The following is an 11,435-nucleotide window of genomic DNA, read 5'->3' on the forward strand; positions in this document are numbered from 1 at the left end:
TGTATAAAACCCTTTAAAAATATGAGTTTGTGAATATAAGTTTAAAGATATCATAACTACATGTCTACTACTCAGAGAAAAATAGACGTTAATAGACATCAATTGTGAATTTATTCTTGCCAGTGCATGTAATTAATACTCTAGTTCATTTTTGTAATTAATATTGAATAAATTAAATGATTCAAAAATCTTCATCCTAATATTTGAGATCTCTTAGAATTTTTGAAAAATGAAGGTGGATTCTCTTCGTGCTCCAATACATGCATGAGATGGAAACGTTAATAATAGTTTTTTCTTTTTTTAGGGTCCACGTAAATACATTGAATTTTTAATTACAATGTATCTGGAAATATGAATTTGAAAATATAATAATACAGAATTAGGTGTTTGGTTGAACGTAATTGGAAATACTGTATCATAGATTTTTTTTATTTAGAGAAAGGAGCTCATAGAGTTATTTAATTGTCAATGTTTGGTTTGATGTATTTAAGAGATGTGGACATTTAGAGTGAGATTACCTCTAAATACTTTTGCAAATAATTTTTTTTATTTGTTTTTATTTTTAATTGTCAATGTTGATTATTTTAATGAATGTAATTATTATGTTAATCAATATAAATATTAAATTTTTAATTAAATTAATTTCTAAATTATTGTTATACTTTTTAAATATATTGTTAATTTTAGCTATTACTCATATTTATTATAAGTTTTAATTAAAAATATTAATTAAAATGAATTTTGTTATTACTCAAATTTTAATTAAAGAAACATCCACACAAAGGCAAGAAGTTCTGCTGCCTAATCTAATTCCAAACCAATAACTTGTTTCCCTTATAAAATGAAAAGGAAAATGGAAAAGGATCCATTCCTTCAAATTATGGATGGTAACGGGTATGTTATGGGTAAGGTATGTCAAAATTTTTACTCGTACTCGTAACCTCTACATCATACCCTTACCTGTACCTTTCAGGATAAAAAAATCATACCTTACCTTTACTCGCAAAGTATGGGTATACCCGTAGGGTACCCGTTTACCCGTTGTTTAAATTATCGAATTAAATTTAAATAATAATAAAAATAAATTAATTATACATTATATTACAATCTTTAAACACATGTCTATAAATTCAAAATTACAAGTTGATATATATTTGTTTATCTTAAATTATATAATCACATAAAAATGACGTCTATTTAGGACTCAATGGTAACTCTCCTTTTGTTTTGTTCATGTTTAACTATTTTGGTTTTTGTTTTAAATTTTTTCATATATCTACTATTTATATTATATATAGCTTCAAATTTTATAAATATCTAGTAAGATTTTGAATATAAAAAACATTATAAGTAATTCTCATAAGTTATATCCAATTGATTTTTTATTAGTATCTTATTTTTCAGGATGTTCTTATAATTTATAGAATAAATTATTATAACATTATTTTTTTTATATTTGTTTATTTTTTAATTTAATTATGATTCTTAATATATATCTAAAATTCAATTTTGATAATATTATCAAATACAAATATAGAAATTAAATAAAATTTAAAATAATATATTAAGAGAAAATTTGAAGTATTATTTTCAAATTAATCACCATGAAAATAGATATTGAGTAAAATTGTGAGTAAATGCTTAGTTTAATAAAAAAAATTATATATATATATATATATATATATATATATATATATAAGAGGGTAAGGGTACGGGTACAGGTTTACCTGTACCCTCTTCAACAAGTAAGGGTAAAGGTATGAGTAGGGTAGGGGTATACCCTTACCCGACCCGTGCCCACTCAAAAACTAACGGGTAATACCCTTACCCGTACCCGGTCAAAAAGGGTATTACCCTCTTTGACCGGGTACGGGTATACCCGTCGGGTAGGGTGCAAATTGCCATATCTACTTCAAACAACCACAACTCACCAAGTTCCATCTTTCTCCAGAATGATCAAGTTTCCAACAATGGTAAAAGCAGCATGAGAAAAGCTCTCAAGAGGCTTCTCAAAGATGGCAAAAGCTTCTACTCATTGCCAACGACCTTCGGGTCTATTAGTACACGGGTCGCCAATAGAGCTCTCATCGAGTAGTGAGAGTTCGATTCTCGACTGAGGGCACATTTCTGGGAGTTGTGAATAGTGATTGTGTACAGGTGGTACCAACGCCCATGTGAGCGCGGCCCCATCCCCACTTGTTCCACTGAGGCTTGTGCACGCGCAGGGTCTCCAGTAAGTTCGCCCGCTCCTCTTCCTCAAAAAGCTTCTACTCATCCAAACCTCTTACTTTTGGATATGATGCTGTGAGTTATTCCAAAATCTTTGATGATGGATCCCGGAAAGAACCAGCTCCAACACTTTCTTCCTCTCGTTTTTCTTCATGTTCTTTTTGAGAAAGAGTTTTGGTGATTTTGAGTGCCAAGGCTTGTTAGTGTTTTTGAGTGCTAAAAGATCTAAACCACTGCTTGGCGACGTATCGCCCAGCAAAGGATGAGAACGAGGCTATTGTGAAATTGGAAAACGGTCTTCAGAAGCAGCTAATATCATGATTTTGGTTTTAAACCAAATACACCCAAACATGTACTGTAGCAAAAATCCAGTTACATCAGGGTTTAGAATTACACCCAAACAAACAAAGGATTTGTTCATGTAAAGTAACTCTATTTACAGGTAAAATCAAATATGAATCACAAGTCCAACGTCATCAATGATCATTAACAAAGAGAGATAAAGTTTCAAGAAAAGTAGTAAATCAAAAAAGGTTTAAAACTATGGAAATCAGAGACTAACTTGAATCTTCATTCTCTTCTATAAACTCTCTGACAATGCTAATGAGCCAAGAATACAAGCATTGTGACAAATTGGGGTAAAAAAGGGAACACTATTTCTAAGAGCACAACAAAAAGCCGAAGAAGATACGCGATGAAACACCCTGCAATATCAAATCCTGGATTATTCATGAGAGGGGTTCTCATGGGGAAAAAAGCTCAAAAATGGAATTTGACAAATTGCTAGACAAAATCCATCGAGAAAATAACAAAACAAGTTGCAATTCTGTGTGAAAAACAGACCTCATTACAAAATAGTGCTTGGCGGAGGCAGTGCTTTCTTGCCACGGTTGTAGACACTATAATCACCAAACTCTCGTCTTCCACTGTCAATAGAGAGCAACGATCAAATGTCAAAAGTCAGACTCTGTGTGTGTGTGTGTGTAAAACATGGCAGAACAACATCCATGCTAAAGCAATAACTTACCTATGCATTATGTCCCATCCAGCAGGTAAAAAACGAGGGTTAGTAGCATCCACAAACACTTGTCGCCACTTTTGGCAAAAATTCCTAATTCCTTCTTCTCCATGATTGTTCAGTAAATACTTGACGACCTCTTTCCCATGAGGTCCGTGTCCCAGCAAGGATACCATCTTGGTACGATTAGCTTTGACAACTTGACCAGAACTTGAAGAACAAATTGCATCAGCTTGCTCTGATGGATCCTCATTTGGGGTATCAGTAGTTGAAATGCAACCCCTTCCTTGATGAGATGTCTCTCCATCAGCATTCTGTTCATTGTCATCTGTAAGAAAATTATCTTCTAATTGATCATTTATATCCACAGATGCATCTTGTCCTTCGGTGCTTTCATATGTCGTTGATCCTCGTGATACTTCAAGTTTATTGCTTATTTTGCCATTATCTTGATTTGTCACTGAAGTAATATATGAATTATCCTTAGCAACGGCATCAATATCACGATGCTTAAAAGATAACCCGCGTTTCTTCTCAAGCCGTCTTCTCTCATGAGGACTCAAACCAACAAGCAATGCTCTTTCAAGGTCGTCCTGAATTATATCCCTTCCTCCAAAGTATGCCTTCACAATCTGCACCAACATAAATAAATCACAATCAAATTAAACATGTAAATTGAACTTCACACTTTGCATTTGCAAGCCAATAAAGATATATGCACAGCAAAATACTCCCATGGATGACAGTAATGCTTTTATCATAACAATGGACATGGACTACATTAACGCTGTATTTGTTTTTACCTCGGTCAGCTCATCACGTCTTTTTAAGGGCATGGTGGAGCCATGGCGTAGGAGAGCCATTGCTGCAATGCGCAACTGCAAAGGAGAAACGCCAGTTTCCTTCTCTGTATCTTCAGATTTTGTAGCTGCATCTATCATGTTTTCTCTAGATTCAACAATTGTTTGGACAAAAAGAGGGATCCCAAACTCTGCTGCTACCTTCCTCTTATACTTCTCTGCAGCTGAATGAGCAACTTCATGGCAATCCACACAAAGAAGTACAATATCATGCGAACTGTGGCTTTTCAGGTACTCTGGAAAGTGCATTCTGTAGCACGTTGGTATTATCCTGTAACGCAGATAGTGATTTTTTTCACCACATCCAACACATATATTCTTCTTACTCTGAATATAGAAGTCATTGCCCTCATCTTCTGGACGCCCTTTGGGCTCAAAAAGGAGCATTATTGCTGGAGGATCATCTTCAACAATTTTTGCAAGATTTCGCCGAAGATACCTGCGTTATGACAACAATATTAACATGAAAGAAAGCAAAGACAATGGTTCAGACACAATGATGCCATATCAAACTTTATCAGAAGATTTGTGGTCCTCCTCTACAACCTTTCAACATTGTAAAGGATGTCAACATCAGGATCAAAATGCTATAACATAAGCAAAAAAAGATCATTCTATAAGGGTTACAGCATTCCAACTCATTTCATCAGCAGAGTACATGACGAGTATTTATGCTATAGATATCTATATGGAAGTCGGATGGCATCTGCAATGAATGAGTACTAAGGCTTGAGTCACAAGTGAGTATTTTGTAGATTCTGATGGATCAAAACTAAAGGTTAAGCAACAGTTCCATCTGGACTCAAAATGGCACATTTGTTACAACAGAAGGAAAAACTTTTACTAAACTAATGAAGAATGAACCTACATGAGAGCCCAAATATACTCACCACTCAAGTTTTCTGCGATCACAGAAGCAGAGTAGTCGGCCATCATTTGCGTAAATCCTATAATTATGATAAACGGGAGATTTGCATGAGAATTTCTGAACGAAGAGTTCCCGAGAGGCTTTCTTTCCAACTGGCACTGTAGAATGTCCTCCATTTTGCTTCAAGAATAACGTAGTAGGCTGCCTTAAATTGAGCTCAGACAAAAGAGAACAATTATATATTGATAATGGGCAGCAACCAGAGGGGTCAAGATGCTTTTGCAGGTATCTTCTGAACATATCATCTATGTTGCTATTCACCTCCTGAAGTAGATAGCACAGTTCACCCATATGGGCAATGACAACAGGTGATGGAGATGGAAGGGAAGGATAATTAGTTGAAGAGCAATAACTCATATCAGCTTCCACTTCAATGTCATGGATTTCTTTTGCATCCTTTGGAGCTTTTGTAGCAAGAGATACTATAGCCTGATCTGACATGATATACCGCAAACTTTCATCATGGATGCGAGCCTGAAATGAAATAAAAAAATTATGAGGTAACTAAATAAACATATTATTCGAACTAAATAAATTTGGCCAACCACATCAAATGTGTCTCACTAGTTAAGTTCAAGAATTGTATGAACAAAAAAATTTAAGAATTGCAATTCATATATCAGATCAAACAAACCATTATGTCCCTCCAAGCACACAATTTCCATATTCGATCCTGTAATGGAGAGAAATCATAGAATATGAGTTAACAATAGTATAATGAACTGTGTTCTCTTTATAAGTGATGAACTGTGTTCTCTTCTATAAGTGCCTATGCTATTTCTATCTGGTAGAAACAAAGGAGAGTTTTGAAAAGGTACCTTAGCTTCAAGGCAGTCCTCAGAAGCACTTCCCTGGAAGTTAAAATTACGCATGCATATAGATGCGGCAGCAGAAGCTCCAGGAGAAGATTCACGCTCTTTTGTATAAAGTTGCATGCAGATCATGTTTGATCGATGGCTGGCCTCCAAGAAAAAATTGAATTTGTCATCGGAAGAAGCTGAAGTGTCTGATCAGATTGTAATTTTTTATCATGAATATGTCTTTTGAAAAGTTCATAATGAAGAACCAAACATAAAAATTGGTCAGTTGGTTGCTAGATATCAACTGGCTAAACTATACTAACTCAAATTTATAAGGGCAACTCAATCCTGAAATACAATTTTTCAGTGACACAGTGTTTCTTTTATGATGTTACATCTAAAGGCAAGATCAATGTGATATTTTTGAGCCAGAAAAGTTGCAGCCTCACATTTTATAGATAAAAGACAGTTGGCTGGTTATACAACATTTCCCTTATTCACCAAATCCGATACCTATGTTCACTCCAAAGACCCTATAGGCACTCATTCTTCCTAATTGATCATAGGTCACTAGACTCACTATCCAGTTGTTCAATCTGAAGAGTTCGATGAAAAGAACAAAAGCAGCTGTACGTGTAATGAAAAAGAAATTCATACAATGGGTTTTCCTTTGAAGTTCTGAGACCAAACAATTGGCGATATATAACAGGTAGTGAGCATCAGTTCGAGCATATTGAACCATCTCTGGTGAGAGAGGACGTATTCTCCAATCTTCACGCTGTATATCATGCACCAAATGAGCTATGAAGGTCCACTTCAATTACCAGATAAACAATATCACAGGTTCAAAATAAAACACTCACAAGATAAGAAGTATGACATATGAATCACAATAAGCTCATCAAATCACAATAAAGTCTTTCAATAACAACAATATTGGGGAAACATTAAAAAATGGCAGTAAGGAAGGGATGCTCATAACCCAAAATGCCCAAAAGTAAATCTCAATTCTCAACCTGAGAATTAAATGGGGGGCATTTCCAAACTATAATATTAACAAATTCATATAGTACACAGTTTGTTAGTCAATAATTAGGAATTTTGAGAGCATCCAATTATGCTACGTGTGCTGACTAGAACCATCATTGAAAACTATACCTGTAGAGTTTTGTCAGTTGATACCCCACAATATGTCTCCAGCAAATAAGCTAAAGATTTGTAGGGCTTAGAGAGAACCTCACATGCCTGAAACAGCAAACATGAATAAATAAAATTCCATGGCAAGCCTATAGATCACTGGAAAGAACGCAAGTGCTTATTGCAGTATCAGGACACTAACACTCACTTTTGCAGTATCAAACAAGTTCACAACATATATGTGGAAGTCCCTCTGGAGCCAAATAACATCATTATCAGCTCCATGAAATACCTACACCACACAAAGAAAATGCAGATAAAAGTTCATAGTGATGCAGAATTATCAGCCTTCATTCTCTATCCAATCCATGGTTGAGCCACAGGAAAAGGCACATCAAATTTCTGAATGATACCTTGAATAACAATTCACATTGATAAACATCTTGATAGCCAGATGTAGATTGAAATAATGAATTTTTCAGCAATCTTATGTTTGATTTCTTAGTTAGGAATAATAGGCATAGTCGCATACTGATTCAGCGATTTGGCATACAATCTGCTTTTCTTATTTGAGTGAACTCAACCATAGAAATTCTAAGTTTTGAGAAACAATCAAGCAAGAACTCTTTAACAACATAATGCCTATTTTTCATCCATGCTCAAACGTAGAAATTCTAGGTTTTGAGAAGCAATCAAGCAAGAACTCTTTAGCAACATAATGCCCATTTTTCATCCATGCAAACAAATATGCCTTACTAAGATTGACACCTGTCAGCATGTGAAACCCATAAACAATTGTCTTATCATGCATTGCATTCTCGGCTTCGAACTGATAGCAATATTATTCATTCAAACACATTGTTATGCATGACTTCTCCTATTGTTATGCACAACTCTCCTAAACATGTCATACAATGGGATAAACAAAATGTTAGTTTTTTTTAACTTGATATGAGAAAGTGTGGTCAAACATAATGTCTGTATTAATATTTACCTTACAAATGGATTGATCAGCGAACACGGGACGAAGCACACCAATCACATCATGCAACGCGATCGTGTCCACCAAAAAGTCCTCCCTCCGCGTCGACACCTATCCAAATCAACGCCCAAGCTGAAGAATGTTCGTTAACAGATAAACCCTAGCACAAAATCAAAGAATCAAACCTGCATCAAAGCAGTGAATCCGAGGAAAGAGCGAAGACTATGATGCTCAGTGTCAACAGCAAACACTCGCTCTTCACTCAGCAACCTCGCAAGCGACTCCAATTTCTCCTCCGTGTCAACCCAAACATACGAATCGCTCATTTCGGGACAATCGCAGCTCGTCGAGAAGAAGTTCGACGGATCCGGAGGGTTGCTCAGCAAATTGGTGATCAACTCTTCGTACGGGTGCGCTTTCTGAGAGATTTCACCATCGTCTAGCTTGAGATGGGCGAAAGGGGTGTAAGAGTTATCGGCAAGCACACTCTTGAAGCGGTTCTGGGGTTTGCTCTGTGGATCCGAGCAGGGCCACTGGGCGGCGATGGCAACAGTGCCGGAGCGGCGGCTGTGGAGAATAGTGGCGAGAAGAGGGATGAGAACAATGAAGGCGATGGCGATGATCGCGTTGATGGCCTCCATGGCCACCATTTTCGAGCTCCCGAGGTTTTCGTTCGAAGACGATGATGAGCTTTTGGGGCGGGAGTCGGCGCGACGGCGTCTCTTGTGTATCTAATCGGAGCTCCGAATCACTGTATAGGATCCGATAAGGATCCGAATAACAGTATTGTTTTAGGTGTAATTATTGGAAAGCCCTTGAAATTTCTTCAACTTTCTTTAAGGATCCCTATTATTATTATTATTTTAATTGTTTTAAGACCCTAGTTTTTAAATGAGTTGATTCTAGTTCTTGCACCAAACCTGTTTATCCTGTCATGAGAGTGCATGAACTAAAAAATAATTAGAATCGTTAGTGGAACTTTTTTGGGGAACTTAGAAACTCTTTTGGTACTCTCCATTAATCATCCATTCTAACTTTTTTTTAATTTAAGAATTTAAGACAAATCATGAGTGTCGTTAAATATATACACATGCGGTTATAATCAAGCCTTGTGAGATATATTTTAAAAAAACATATATATTATATTTAAATATTACTTAAATAAAAACACCAGTTTTTTATATTTTTTTTGTGATCTCTAGTAGGCGGTGATCTACTTTGTTGTGTTTTTTTCCTTTATTTTTCCTTTTGTTGTGGTTTTTTTGGTTTTTTTTTTGTCTTAGTTTCAATTACTTTGTTTTTTTATTTTCACACCGAGTCGATTTTGTATTTTTTCTTTTCTTTCTATTGCATGTAATTTATCTATTTTTTAAAAAATAAAAAAATAAAAAAAATCTCCATCGTTCTTCATTCTTGTTCATCACTTTCTTCAATCCTACTCTTAATAATATCTCCCATTTTGAATTACCTAGAAACATAAACCATGAAAGTTGATGTAGTGTCACTATAAATGGTCAGTATCTTACAATTTTTTTTTTTACCAATGTGATAAGCCTTCCAACACATATTTTAAATCCTTTATATGCTTTAAAAAAAAATTGGAACTTTCAACCTTAAATTCTCAACTATGTTTTAGAAAAATTAATCCACAATTCAAAATCATGGATCATATTTATAAATGGAGTCTAATCGCACCACCACATTTTTTTTTTTTTTGAATAAACTACCACTTATTTGTTGTGATTGTCCATTCATGCAGTTATATTTCTCGTTGGTTCTAAGAAATTATGATTATATATATATTTTTATGGTTCGAAGCCAAAAAAGTTGGTACAAAATTGTGATCATTATCAGAGGAAGGTTAATATGGTGTCAAATCATTGTTTTAATATCAATAATAATGGCCATGTTTAGAGGTGACATTAGTGGAAACAAACACCACCAAAAGAAGTAATCAAAAGCTAACCATTGAAAATGGTCTTATTGAGTCACAGACAATGATTAAGAGTTAGATTAAAATGCAGAAATTTTTAATGCTTATTCTCAATTGAATATTGATTGTTCAATGGACTAAAAATAAATAAAGAGAAAGAAGAGCATCTTTAACATAATTAAGATAACACAGTCTTTGATCACCAATTATGTCTCAAAAACAAACACATAAATAAGTACTCAAAGTTCTGTGAAAACAATGACAACCACTTTCAGCTACTGATGAACAGACAATTCAACTAAATGATGTGTATATTTCTTGTTGGCCTATCTTATCTTTGGATACTGATTGTGGAGCAGTGAGGATAGCTAGGATTGTGTCTCATGTTTATCTGGGCCCTCTAAATGTTCTTTAAAACATTGCACATGCTTGGACAACTATAGTTTGAGATAGAAATAAAGAGACTGATAGAAATGGCATATATTTGTGTTTTAACATATATATATATATATATATTAATATATATATAAAAAAAGGAAATGGAATGGAGAAATTTTGCTGAACTTTTGCTGCAGAAATGCACATGGATTTGAAAGAGAGTGGACAAAGGAAAGCAAAAGCAAACAAAACAAAGGAGAAAGGAAAGACAGAACATGGTTTTCCATTCTCTGCCACCAACTTTTCTCAGGTGGTCAAGTTACAGCAAAAAACTCACAACAAACAGTGCATTCATTCATTCATTCATTAATCTAAAACTAGCACTCTCTGAAAATTTTTTTCATTCCAGGAAACCAGTTCTAGTGAGAACAGCATTCCTGACCCTGCTCAAATCTCTGCCTTTCAAAGTCCTGCCAGCACCTTCACAAACAGAGAAAGAAGAAATCTGAGACCTTGCAAGCTTCTTAGCAAGCCATTCATGAGGAGGCACCTTCTCAGAATCCTCCTCCTCATCATCATCATCATCATCATCATCTTCATTCTTATTAACCACATCATCATTAACTTTGGCCAAATGATAAGGGATGTTCACAGGAGCAGACTGATGAGAAACTCTTTGAACAACAACAACAACATTGTTACTAGTGTTACTACTAGCTTTACTACTAGTACTACTCTTTGGACTCACTTCTTTGACTGCAGACCATACCTCATCTTCTTGAAACTCCTCAGAAGCAGCCATGGCTTTTGCTTCTCTGCAGAACCAAAAGGGAAAGGTTATCAGTATGTTGTTTTTATAGGAAGAGTTGACAACTAGTAAGGCATTGGGAAACAACTCAAGAGGTTCATTTGATGTGAAGGATGGTGATGATGTTGGGAAAGATGGTGATGAAGTGAGAGCCAAGTACGGTGAGAGTTGATGGCAGGTGTGAAGGAGAGAGCTTGGACAGTTGGCTTGCCTTGATATGGACGTTGAGGGGGTGGGTTTGGTTTTGGGTTTTGGGTTTTGGGTTGTAGTATCTGATTGGACTGGATCACCACACCTGTTTGCTGGGACAAACTTGGTTATTAAAATGTTTCCCTTTGTTTTGATGGCTTGGATTTGGTGCT

At 35.3% G+C, this 11,435-nt stretch overlaps 2 protein-coding genes across 4 annotated transcripts; both read right to left on the minus strand.

Moving 5' to 3' along the window:
- Positions 1-2,775: 2,775 nt before the first annotated feature.
- Positions 2,776-8,819, minus strand: LOC120267447 (protein RRP6-like 3). 2 transcript variants are annotated; one of them, XM_039275104.1, is made up of 12 exons: positions 8,140-8,819; positions 7,967-8,065; positions 7,181-7,264; positions 6,994-7,080; positions 6,493-6,613; positions 5,854-6,041; positions 5,670-5,708; positions 4,998-5,509; positions 4,051-4,546; positions 3,257-3,879; positions 3,073-3,155; positions 2,776-2,933 (listed from the first exon to the last, which is right to left on the minus strand). In XM_039275104.1, exons 1-11 carry the CDS (start codon positions 8,602-8,604, stop codon positions 3,077-3,079), a joined length of 2,793 nt encoding a protein of 930 aa, XP_039131038.1. In that variant the 5' UTR covers positions 8,605-8,819; the 3' UTR covers positions 2,776-2,933; positions 3,073-3,076. The 2 variants fall into 2 exon arrangements, with proteins under 2 accessions (XP_039131038.1, XP_039131037.1); XM_039275103.1 differs by having other exon boundaries at positions 2,776-3,155.
- Positions 8,820-10,644: 1,825 nt separating this feature from the next.
- LOC120267688 lies at positions 10,645-11,435 on the minus strand. Of its 2 annotated transcripts, XM_039275369.1 has the most exons (3): positions 11,162-11,435; positions 11,035-11,080; positions 10,645-10,939 (listed from the first exon to the last, which is right to left on the minus strand). In XM_039275369.1, the coding sequence occupies exons 1-3, from the start codon at positions 11,172-11,174 to the stop codon at positions 10,666-10,668; spliced, it is 333 nt and encodes a 110-aa protein (XP_039131303.1). In that variant the 5' UTR covers positions 11,175-11,435; the 3' UTR covers positions 10,645-10,665. The 2 variants fall into 2 exon arrangements, with proteins under 2 accessions (XP_039131303.1, XP_039131302.1); XM_039275368.1 differs by having other exon boundaries at positions 10,645-11,080.

The sequence above is a fragment of the Dioscorea cayenensis genome, chromosome 8, assembly GCF_009730915.1.
Source record: "Dioscorea cayenensis subsp. rotundata cultivar TDr96_F1 chromosome 8, TDr96_F1_v2_PseudoChromosome.rev07_lg8_w22 25.fasta, whole genome shotgun sequence".
Taxonomy (NCBI): domain Eukaryota; kingdom Viridiplantae; phylum Streptophyta; class Magnoliopsida; order Dioscoreales; family Dioscoreaceae; genus Dioscorea; species Dioscorea cayenensis.

Coding starts and splice junctions, on each gene's coding strand:
- LOC120267447 (XM_039275104.1), bottom strand. CDS start 8,604: ATGGTGGCCATGGAGGCCATCAACGCGATCATCGCCATCGCCTTCATT. Junction 6,614..6,993: donor CAACTGACAAAACTCTACAG/GTATAGTTTTCA, acceptor CATGATATACAG/CGTGAAGATTGGAGAATACG. Junction 3,156..3,256: donor GGATGGGACATAATGCATAG/GTAAGTTATTGC, acceptor CTCTATTGACAG/TGGAAGACGAGAGTTTGGTG.
- LOC120267688 (XM_039275368.1), bottom strand. CDS start 11,067: ATGGCTGCTTCTGAGGAGTTTCAAGAAGATGAGGTATGGTCTGCAGTC.